Source organism: Colobus angolensis, unplaced genomic scaffold (genome assembly GCF_000951035.1).
Source record: "Colobus angolensis palliatus isolate OR3802 unplaced genomic scaffold, Cang.pa_1.0 Scaffold83, whole genome shotgun sequence".
NCBI classification, from domain to species: Eukaryota; Metazoa; Chordata; class Mammalia; order Primates; family Cercopithecidae; genus Colobus; species Colobus angolensis.
The window spans coordinates 1,652,162-1,663,120 of NW_012122154.1; the positions used below are offsets into that span (position 1 = coordinate 1,652,162).

The 10,959-nt window shown below is 54.7% G+C and overlaps 2 protein-coding genes across 5 annotated transcripts in view; one reads left to right on the plus strand and one right to left on the minus strand.

Annotated features, from left to right (window-relative positions):
* NT5C3B (5'-nucleotidase, cytosolic IIIB) overlaps positions 1–1,273 on the plus strand; it is a 16,750-nt gene extending 15,477 nt beyond the window's left edge. For 3 of the 4 annotated variants that reach the window (XM_011929750.1, XM_011929749.1, XM_011929751.1), the window contains one exon: positions 817–1,273. In XM_011929750.1, the coding sequence (XP_011785140.1) occupies positions 817–951 (135 nt within the window). In that variant the 3' untranslated portion in view covers positions 952–1,273. The remainder of the gene's footprint in view (positions 1–816) is intronic. The other variant, XM_011929752.1, reaches the window with a different exon arrangement.
* A 1,983-nt stretch (positions 1,274–3,256) lies between these two features.
* The window catches only part of FKBP10 (FK506 binding protein 10, 65 kDa), an 11,024-nt gene continuing 3,321 nt past the window's right edge, over positions 3,257–10,959 (minus strand). Inside the window, exons 2-10 of the mRNA XM_011929753.1 lie at positions 8,965–9,110; positions 7,897–8,086; positions 7,648–7,793; positions 7,071–7,260; positions 6,795–6,940; positions 5,994–6,186; positions 5,358–5,500; positions 4,643–4,806; positions 3,257–4,242 (exon numbers count right to left, since the gene is read on the minus strand). Of these exons, the coding sequence (XP_011785143.1) occupies positions 4,057–4,242; positions 4,643–4,806; positions 5,358–5,500; positions 5,994–6,186; positions 6,795–6,940; positions 7,071–7,260; positions 7,648–7,793; positions 7,897–8,086; positions 8,965–9,110 (1,504 nt within the window). The 3' untranslated portion in view covers positions 3,257–4,056. The remainder of the gene's footprint in view (positions 4,243–4,642; positions 4,807–5,357; positions 5,501–5,993; positions 6,187–6,794; positions 6,941–7,070; positions 7,261–7,647; positions 7,794–7,896; positions 8,087–8,964; positions 9,111–10,959) is intronic.

Genomic DNA, 10,959 nt, shown 5'->3' on the forward strand with positions numbered 1-10,959 from the left:
CAGGGGGATCATTTGAGGCCAGAGTTTGAGACCAGCCTGTGCAACATAATGAGACCCTGTCTCAACAACAACACAAATTAGCTGGTGTGGTGAGCATGCCTGTAGTTCTAGCTGCGCAGGAGGCTGAGGCAGGAAGATCACTTGAGTCCCGGAGGTCAAAGCCGCAGTGAGCCAAGATTATGCCACTGCACTTCAGCCTATGCAGCAGAGTCAGACCCTATCTCAAAAAAGAAAGGAAGGAAGGAAGGGAGGGAGGGAGGGAGGGAAAGAAATTCAATCCAGATGGATTAGAGGCAACATCTGTTTTTTGTTTCTTTTTTGAGACAAGGCCTCACTCTGTCACCTAGGCTGGAGTGTCGTGGCTCAGTCTTGGCTCACTGTAGCCTTAATTTCCTGGGCTCAAGTGATCCTCCTGCCTCAGCCTCCCAAGTAGCTGGGACTACAGGCACCCACCCCCATGCCCGGCCAATTTTTGTAGAGATGGGGTTTTGCCATGTTGCCTGGGCTGGTCTCAAACTCTTGGGTTCAGATGATCCTTCTGCCTCAGCCTCCCAAAGTGGCAACATCTGGTTTTTTGTTTTTATTCCTTGTTACTATCCTTTGGTATTGACCCAAGGGTTCATTGTGATAGCCCATGCCCATCCCTTATCTGTCTCCAAAGGGTAGTTCCAGTAACCTGAACTCCTCTGGCTCTCAAAAGGGAGCTGGGAGTTGCTGCTTGAATGCTCTCCTCCCCAACCCCAGGGGCTTTGAGAGTGAGCTATGGAGGGTGGGGCATTTGGGGACCCTCAGGCTTCTTATTCTCACTCCGGGCAGGTGGAGGAGCGGCGGGAGCGCTACATGGACTCCTATGACATCGTGCTGGAGAAGGACGAGACTCTGGATGTGGTCAATGGGCTGCTGCAGCACATCCTGTGCCAGGGGGACCAGCTGGAGATGCAAGGCCCCTGAGGGCACAGGCTTCAGCCCGACTTGTAGGCCGTGGTGAGGAGTCCGCTCCCCCATGAACACAGAGCAGAGGCCAGGGTGGCCAGCAGCGGCTGGGTCCTTCCATACCCCTCCTTCCTCCTTTCCCTGAGCACCTTCATCACCAGAGGCTTGAAGGAGCCCCGCCATGTGGCAGGGCACAAGCACTGTTCCTGGTGAACCTTGGACCACAGCATGTCAGTGCTCTAGGGATTGTCCATTCCAGGGATTGTTTTCAAAACTTTTAAAAGTAGGAAGTTGTTCTTCAAACAAATATAATATGTGAAACAGATCAAAATTTTTAAAATGAAAAAAACAGCTGTTCTGATTCAGGGGATGTGGGTCGGGGTAGAACCTGGACCTCTTGGGCCTGGGGGCACAAGTGATGCTTCTAGGAACACAGTTTGCGAACCACCACAAATTGGCCTGGGACCCCGTCCGAGCACAGCCTGATTGTGTCTGGTTCAGGGTGGGGTTGAAAGGGTATTTTCTGGCCTGCAGTGGTTTGACTTTATTCTGATTCAGCCATCAAACTTGAAATTCATTTAGGATCGGTGGGGTTGAGGCAACCCTGTCTGAGAGCTCCCTCTTTAGGGATCCCTGAGGGGATGCATTCGGGTGTGGATGTCCCCCTTTGCCCTAGGCTCTCCTTTCACCTCTTATGGGTCGGGGCCACTAAAGTGGATGACCTGAAAAGGGGAATTTAGAGCAGGCACCTGAGGGTCCCAAGGTGAAAGAAGTGATGTGTGCACTGTGGTCTTGCATTCTTGGGCTGACCCTGACGAGCCAGTTCAGCATTGTCTTAGCTTTAGAGGAAATCACTGGCACCTTTCCTGCAATGTTTGACTAGCCGTTGGAAAGTTCTGTTATTCTGCAGATGTGAACCGGGAGGTAATACAGATGTTACTGAAGGCCTGCGGTGTGCCAGGTGCTGCTCTGGGCATTTGGGTGTCTGCCAGTTGACCCTCACAATGACCCCACAAGTAGGTGCAGCTCCTCCTGCTTCCAGATGGCTCAGGCAGGATGGGTAACTTGCCCAAACTCAGTAGCTAGGAGCTGGAGCCAGGATTTGAATGTTTCTGACCAAAGCCCATGCCTTTTGCTGCATTTCTCTGCTTCAGGCCTGTTCCATTTGGTTTTGGGAGGAGGGAGTGGTAACCATCTTAGACTGGGTCAGTAACCACTTCCAGACTTTAATCAAGAAGCTTTCTTGGCCAGCGCAGTGGCTCACACCTGTAATCCCAGCACTCTGGGAGGCCAGGGTGGCGGATCACTTGCCGTCAGGAGTTTGAGACTAGCCTGGCCAACATGGTAAGACCGTCTCTACTAAAAATACAAAAATAAGCCAGGCGTGGTGGCGCGTGCCTGTAATCCCAGCTACTCAGGTGGCTGAAGCAGGGGAATCACTTGAACCCGGGAGGCGGAGGTTGCAGTGAGCTGAGATCATACCACTGTACTCCACCCTGGGTGACAGAGTGAGACCCTGTCTCAAAAAAAAAAAAAAAAAAAAAAAAAAAAAAAAAAAAAAAAAAAAACACTTCAATCAAGGAGTTTTCTGGATACTTTGGGGCCAGAGAATGTCAGTCACTGCCCATGGGGAGCAGTCATGTCTCTTAGGGGACCCTGGGCAGGAAGTGCCGATGGAGGCAGTTTGCTGTGTGAGTCCGGTCCTGTCATTTTCTCTCCTAAGTCCCCACCCCATCCTCCGAATGCTTGGCGAGGACAGATGGCCTGGTTGGCGGCTGCAGTCCTCTTGCAAGACACTGTGGAGATCTGAACTCGGTTACCTTTCCCCTAGCAAGAGGGTGGACAGGTGGTAACAGGTGGTGGCCAGGAGCAGGGAGAGATGGGAATATCATAGTATTGGAAATGATCTATGGAAAAGGATAATCTGACTTGTGTGGTTTAATTTAATCCTTGAACTTTGTAGATTGTGTTTGAGGTCAGGGACCTTGTCTTTCCCATTCAATTGCGACAACTGGAGGATGAGGATCGTCTCTCCACGCCCTGCTGGAGGCCTCCCCGTTCTACACATTCACCCCCTCCACAGACCAGGCCTCCCTTCCTGCAGCGAAGCCCCCAGGTTAGGCCCAGGGCAGGCAGGAAACCTCCAGATGGGGAGTCCCCGATCTGGGGACACGCCGCTGTCTGGAACTAATGAGGCCATGGAAACAGCCTGGTTTAACTTTTTTCCCAATCTCTGGGTCTAAAGGCCTCCCACAACCCCCGCTTAACCCGCTAGCCATTCCCCTCTGCTCCTCAACCTGTTCCAAAAGACACCCTAAGGCCATTGGTTTAATCTTTTATTTGGAACAAAGGAAAAAAGGACTGACACCAATTTAGCCTTTTGAGTGTGCAGAGCTCTGCCCTCCCTCCCAGCCCTCAGCCCCAAATCCAAGATTTCATAGCCCTAACACCCACCCAAGCAGGTTCCCTCACACATGCCCTGTTTTCTTCTTCTATGGTTCCTTAGGGAAAGGAGCCTTCTTCAGGGATGAAAAGCTAACTACAGCCCAGTCCTGGCCTCCAGCAGCCCAGGGTCAGCTCAGCCTCCACTGGAGGCGAGGGAGGAGGGCAAAGGGCATGGGAGAGGTAGGGCTGCCCTCCAGGAGCTGTCCCCTTCCCTAGGAGCCAGTCAGGAATGGGGAGGAAGGTGGAGGGGTCCCAGGGAGCTGTCACATAGAGGAATAGGGGCTGGGAGTGGGGATAACAAGAAGTACAAATAAAGAGAAAGTTTGGGGAGAGGGATAACAAGCTCAGCTGTGCCTGTGATGTGGAGGGGTGGTATGGTGGGGGACCAGCCATGGCCCTATCCAACCCCAGGCTCCACCAGCCCCAAATTGGCTTTGCAAATCCAAACATTTTAAAGAAGGAGTTTGGGGATGGAAGAGAAATGGGGTAGAGGTCTGTGCTGTGGATTTTCATCTAGGGTGGTGGGAACACCAGAGATGTCTCCTCTGCCATCGTTTTAGTTGGCTCCCGGACCTCATCCCGGCAGAGGGAGGGTGACTGTCAGCAGGTCAGTCCCGCCGCCACTGTCCCCCTCGCAGTGGGCCTGTGTGTCTCAGGCCCGGCCAGGCTCTCTGCCCCTCAGAGCTCCTCGTGGACCCGCTCCTGGTCCTCATCTGACTTCAGCTTGAGCTCCTCGACTGTGATCTTGCCGTCCTGGTTGCGGTCCTGGTTCTGGAACATGTCTCCTATGGTTTTCTCAGGGTCCTGCCCAGGCATGAGGCGTCCTTTGCCCTCACTCACTTGAGCCTTGATGAAGGTGGAGAACTGGGGGAGGGGAGAACCGGGGGAGTGGGCAGTGAGGGTGATGGCCTTGGGAGGGGCCCCAGATGGAGGTCAGTGAGTGCTTTTTTTTTTCTTATTTTTTCCCAGGCTCCCCCGCACCCTGTAACTCAGGAAGGGCTGGGAAAGGCACTGGTGCTGGGGTCCTGGTGGGGGCCGGGGTGGAGGCGTGGCATGGGGGATAGTCAGTGACTGGTCTCACGTAGGGAACAGCCTGCATGTGTGCCCAGGAAACAGCAGGGACGAGGAGCCTGAGGTACAGGACTCAGCACAGGCAAGAGCACGAGGGCAGGTGGGCAGTCCGGACAGGGACATCTTCTTCCTCCACGCTTCTTGGGTGCGGGGAGTGCGTGGACATGGTTATTAGGACTGAACCTTCACTCACCTCCTCTGGAGGGACCTCTCCATCCTTGTTGAGGTCCATGTCTTCAAACAGGTTGGCAGGAGGGTCCTCATGCCACACAAACAGGTAGCCTGTGGGCAGCCCATCCTCCCGGGACACCAGCTCCACTTCAAACAGCAGCACAGCACTGCCTGGGACTCCCCGGGCTGGAGGGAGGGCAGGAGAGAAGGGAGGAGTCCTAGTCAGGCCAGGGTCTGGGCCTGGCTTCACTGTTTCCCAGCCCACAGGCCAGTTTCCCCTCCTGGGGCTAGGCTGGAGAGTGGGGCATGGGATGTTTAAGGAGCCACCCTGAAGGCATTCCTGACTCCTCCCACCAGCCATCAGGCCCACAGTGGGCAGGAGCAAAAGGGACGGATGCCAGTTAGATTACGGTCTCGGGCCAGGCGCAGTGACTCACGATTGTAATCCCAGCACTTTGGGAGGCCAAGGCGGGTGGATCACCTGAGGTCAGGAGTTCAAGACCAGCCTGACCAATATGGCAAAACCCCATCTCTACTAAAAATACAAAAATTAGCTGTGCATAGTGGCAGGTGCCTGTAATCCCAGCTACTAGGGAGGCTGAGGCAGGAGAATCGCTTGAATCTGGGAAGCAGAGGTTGCAGTGAGCTGAGATCACGCCACTGTACTCCAGCCTGGGTGACAGAGTGAGACTCCATCCCCCCAAAAAAAAAACAAGATTACGGTCTCAGCCCCTCACCTCCACTCTCCCCATGGGCCAGATGCGGGGGCACGATGAGCTGCCGCCTCTCTCCCACACACATGCCCTGCAGGCCCGTGTCCAGGCCTTCGATCACCTTGTTGGCCCCCAGAGTCGCCTCCTGGGGGGCCCCGTAGTCATGCCTGGGGGAGAGCAGATGCCCAGGTCAGCAGCCAACCTGTCCCCTGCTAGCACACACCCCACTCTCTCTGAGGTGGGCCCAAAACAAGCCCTCAGTTCCGGAGTGACTCCCACTGGTGACTTGGACCATGCAGCAGAGTGCAGGGGCCCAGCGGTGCAGACGTGGGGTTCCCTTCTCATCTTGCCTCTGCCCCCTAAAGTATGGCCTCGAGGGCTCATGGCTTCCTGCGTCAGTCTCCCCTCTGTGAAATGGAAAGAGCAGTTCTCCCGCAACGGTTGGCTTCACCTTCCCTTCCCCGGCGAAGCAGAGAATTTCATCTCCTCATGGCTCCCCAGCATGCTCTGAGATGGGGACTTACAGAAGCAGCAAGAGGCTGAATGCTCCCCTGGCGCTCGAGGACCAAGAGGGAGGAGCAGGCGTCGGGGTACGGTGAGGAGGACTCCCCATGCCTGTGTCCACCCACCTGCCCAGTCCCGGCCCCACCCAGGACCCACGAGGTGAAGAGCTGGGTGCCATCCAGCAAAGAACAGTTGTAATGGTATCGAACAAAGTCCCCAAGCTTGGTGGTCTCATTGCAGGTCTCCGATGGCCGGGACAGTGTCCTGATTTCCACCACATCCGCAGGGTTGTGGAAGTCAATGACATGAACGTTGAAGATTAGCACGGCAGAGCCAGGGATCTTGTCTCCTGAGGACAGAATGGGGGAGTGTGGTCAGCTCAGAGCACTAGCAGAGGCTCCTCGAGGTCTCTCCATGGAGGCTCCTAGACCTGATACCCCCTCCATGGAGGCCCCTAGACCTGATACCCCTTCCCGACCCAGAGGATCCAAAGGAGGATGGGAGGGGATGTTTGTCCAGAGTCAATTCTAACAAACTCTCATTGGGGCAGGGGGCAGGGGAAGGCGGCTTTCCAGTTAGAAAGCCCTTTTCCACTCACCATCTTGCAAACTCCCAGTAACTTATCCTGCAGATCAGCTTGGCTTGCCCACTATACAGGTGAGGACGGTCCTGGGGGTATGCTGGTTCTGTTTTTCCATAACCACCCTCCCTCCCCAAACTCAGAGGAGTTGGCTGCCCTTCTCCACTGCAGAAGGGGAGAAGTGAGGCGCTGCCCTGGAGGAAACCAATGGAGTCCGGGTGGCAGGAATCAGATGGGGCGACCAGGTGTAAGCTGCATGCATGTTTTTGTGATGAGAGGGCCGAGTGGTGGCTGGAATCCCACTGTGGGAGGGGCGGCCTGACCACAACGGGCAGTTTGGAGGAGGAGCTGAGGTGGTGGCTGGGGAACGCCCCTACCAGTTCCATTCTCCCCGTAGGCGAGGTGTGGGGGGATGGTAATTCTCCGGCGCTCCCCTATGCAGGCGCCCTGGAGCCCCTGGTCCATCCCGGGGATGATGTAACCCTGCCCGATATAGGTATTGTAGGTGTGGTTGCGGGAGTAGCTGCAATACAAGGTGGGAGGGCCAGGAAGGGAGTCAAAGGGGCCCTCCCCTTCCAGGCAGCTCAGAGTGACCCCCAGTTTCGTCCACATTTCACCCAGCCCCCTCCCTCCCACCTCAAGACCCTCCTGACCTGGAATCGAAGAGGGTGCCGTCCATCAAGGAGCCATTGTAGTGGTAGCGCATGAAGTCCCCGGCCACGGCTCTGCGGACACAGCCGGCGGGGAGCTCCAGCGTCTCTAGCTGGACAGTGTCCTTAGGGTTGTGCACGTCAATCAGGAGGATGTGAAAGACCAGCGAGGCATGTGGGGGGATCACTGTCCCTGGGGAAGGGATAGGGCCTGAACCATATGGCTGGGGAGCAAGCCCAGGCTCTTTCTTGAATCAGGAAGGCCCAGTGGGCACCATGCAAGGAGACACTAGCCCCACTCTCCAGAGCCCTTTCCCGTCCATCAGCAGCCCTGCTTCTTGCTCTTCCAGTAAGGCCTGAGCTTGGTGTTCCCCAGGGACACCACCGGCTCATACTGAGCCTTTGTGTGAATCAGAATAAAGCACCCCTTCTTAGTGAGACAGCAGCAAAGGTAGACTTCATCCTGCCTTGCGTCCTTGGCTGGATGTCCTCGTGCAGTATACAACCTGAGCAACTGTATGTGGAAGCCTGGTTTTCCCTCTTTTGGAGAATTTCCCCTTGAGTCCTTGCCCACCCTCACCATAGCCTTTCTCGCCATAGGCCAGAAATGGAGGGATGATAATCTTCCTTCTCTCTCCAGGACACATGCCCAGCAGCCCCTGGTCCATGCCCTTGATCAGCCAACCAGAGCCGACGTAGGTATCATAAGTGCCGCCCTTACTGTAGCTGCAGAAAATGAGGTGGAAGTAGGAGAGGCAGGCTGGGCCCTGGACTCCCACTCCCCATGCCACAGTCCCCAGTGCCTCAGGGCTCCCCTCCAGCCCCTTACCTTGTGTCGAAGGAGGTGCCATCCAGCAAGGTGCCATTGTAGTGGTAGCGGACAAAGTCACCATCCTGGACCATGCGGGGGCAGTGGGGCGGGCGCAGCAAGGTGCTCACCTGCACGGTGTCTTCCTTATTCCACACATCCAGCAGAACCACATCGAAGTAGAGGGTGGCATCCGGTGGAATGAGCCCCGCTGTGAGGGTGCAGCAGCATGGAGGTCTCAGAGTTCTGCTCTGCCAACCACGATCCCAGCCAGGGCCCTGTTACTCCCCTTCCTCTCATCCCAGCACCAGGAGACGCAAACCAGGCACAGAGCAGCCACTATTTTTGTTTTGTTTTTTTTAAGAGATAGGGGGCCAGGCACAGTAGCTCATGCCTGTTATCCCAGCACTGTGGGAGGCCAAGACAGGTGGATGGCTTGAGCCCAGAAGTTCAAGACCAGCCTGCACAACATTGTGAAACCTCATCTCTACTAAAAATACAAAAAATTAGCCATGCATGGTGGTGTGCACCTGTACTCCCAGCTATTTGTTAGGCTGAGACGGGAGGATTGCTTGAGCCCAGGAGGCTGAAGTTGCAGTGAGCTGGTATCACACCACTACACTCCAGCCTGTGCAACAGAGTGAGACCCTGTCTCAAAAAAAACGATGGGGTTTTGCTCTGTCACACAGGCTGGAATTCAGTGGCATGATCATGGCTCACTGCAACCTTGAAATCCCGGGCTCAAGCAATCCTCCCACCTGAGCCTCCTGAGTAGTTAGGACTACAGGCACACACCACCACGCCTGGATAATTTATTTTATGTTTTGGAAAGACGGGGTCTCACTATGTTGCCTAGGCTGGTCTGGAACTCCTGGGTTCAAGCAATCCTCCCACCTTGGCCTCCCAAAACTCTGGGACCATAGATGTCAGCCACTGCCCCAGCCAGAGCTGCCACTCTTCATACTGCGTGCACAGCATGACATTGGGCAAGTCACCCCTCATCTCGGCACTTCAGTTTTCTCACCCCAGGATCCCTGATTCTGCCTCCTGGTCTCCTCCATCCCCAGCTTGTGCCCCAGCCCTTCTCACCCAGGCCGATGCTCCCATAGCCCAGGTGGGGAGGCACAATGAGGCGTCGCCGCTCGTTGACACACATGCCCATGAGGCCTCGGTCCATGCCAGTGATGAGGCGCCCCACGCCCACCACGATGGCCACCAGGGTGTTTCGATCATAGCTGAGGGGGAGGGACAGATGGGATACAGTGATCTCAGACACACACTGCCCATGGTGGCATAGGTGCACAGGTGTGCCTGCACACACGCACACAATCCCCCTCCCTATACCCAGGTGTGGATATGCACACACACTTCTCGCCTCCTTTTCAAGTTCCCCTCCTAGGTCGGCTGTGACACCCACCTTAAGGGAACAGACTGTTACAAAAAGCAAGTCCCTGAGGAGGCCAAGGGCTGCTATTGCCCTGGAACAGGGTTGGGTGGGATGCATGGGCCTGATTGCTGCTACTATTTGCTGACAGCAAGTGGGCAGTGGCAGGTACAGCACGGAGGGACAGAGGAGCATTACTATATGGGATTAAATGCTTGGCATTTTACATTCCGTATCTTCTTTCTCTCCCCTGTGAGGTGGGCAATCTTGTTCTCATTTTTCTTATGAGAACAATAGAGACTTGAGAGACTCAGTGCCTTGCCCAAGGTCACACAGCTAATATGAATATGTAGTCAGCTGAGTTCCCAAGCCCATGTTTTTGCCATCATACTGTCGGCTCTCCAAGGAAAAGACAAGGAGAGCAGAGGTGGGGTGGGAATTGGTTTCACATTTTGAAAAGGCCTATTCTACAATCCTGGCTAACACAGTGAAACCCTGTCTCTACTAAAAATACAAAAAAATTAGCTGGGCATGGTGGTGGGCGCCTGTGATCCCAGCTACTCGGGAGGCTGAGGCAGGAGAATGGCCTGAACCCAGGAGGCAGAGGTTGCAGTGAGCCGAGAATGCACCACTGCACTCCAGCCTGGCGACAGAGTGAGACTCTGTCTCAAAAAAAAAAAAAAGTGCCTATTCTAAAAGTGCCATGGCTTTTGTTTGTTTTTAGTTATACACTTTAACGTATTTACTTTTACTTATACATGTGTATTTTTGGAGATGGAGTTTCGACTCTGTCAACCAGGCTGGAGTGCAGTGGCACAATCTCCGCTCACTGCAACCTCCGCCTCCTGGGTTCAAGCAATTCTCCTGCTTTGGCGTCCCAAGTAGCTGGGATTACAGGCACACGCCACCATGCCTGGCTAATTTTTTTTGTTTGTTTGTTTTTGTTTTTTGAGACAGAGTCTCACATTGTTGCCTGCGGTGGAGTGCAATGGAGTGATCTCAGCTCACTGCAACCTCTGCCTCCGCCTCCTGGGTTCACGTGATTCTCCTGCCTCAGCCTCCCGAGTAGCTAGGATTACAGGTGCACACCACCACACCCGGCTAATTTTTTGTATATTTAATAGAGACGTGGTTTCACTATGTTGGCCAGACTAGTCTGGAAAAAGGCAGGTGGGTATTATAAGAAGACAGCCGGCTGGACCTAGGGGTAGGGCATGGCTCCCTGTGGAGGCCCTGTCTGTCCACCTGTCACACAGTCGGACATGCCACCCTGGCCTCGTGATCTGCCCGCCCTGGCCTCCCAAAGTGCTGGGATTACAGGCGTAAGCCACAGCGCCCAGCCTTAAATTTTTGTATTTTAGTAGAGACAGCGTTTCACCATGTTGCTCAGGCTGGGGGCAAACTCCTGGCTGGTCACAAACTCCTAAGCTCCTTGGCCTCCCAAAGTGCTAGAATTACAGGCGTGAGCCAACATGCCCACCCAACTTAGAAAACTTTTTTTTTTTCTTTAAGACAGAGTCTTGCTCTGTTGCCCAGGCTGGAGTGCAGTAGCGCGATCTCCACTCACTGCAAGCTCCACCTCCCAGGTTCATGTCATTCTCCTGCCTCAACCTCCCGAGTAGCTGGGATTACAGGCACCTGGACCACACCCGGCTAATTTTTTTTGTATTTTTAGTAGAGACAGGGTTTCACTGTGTTAG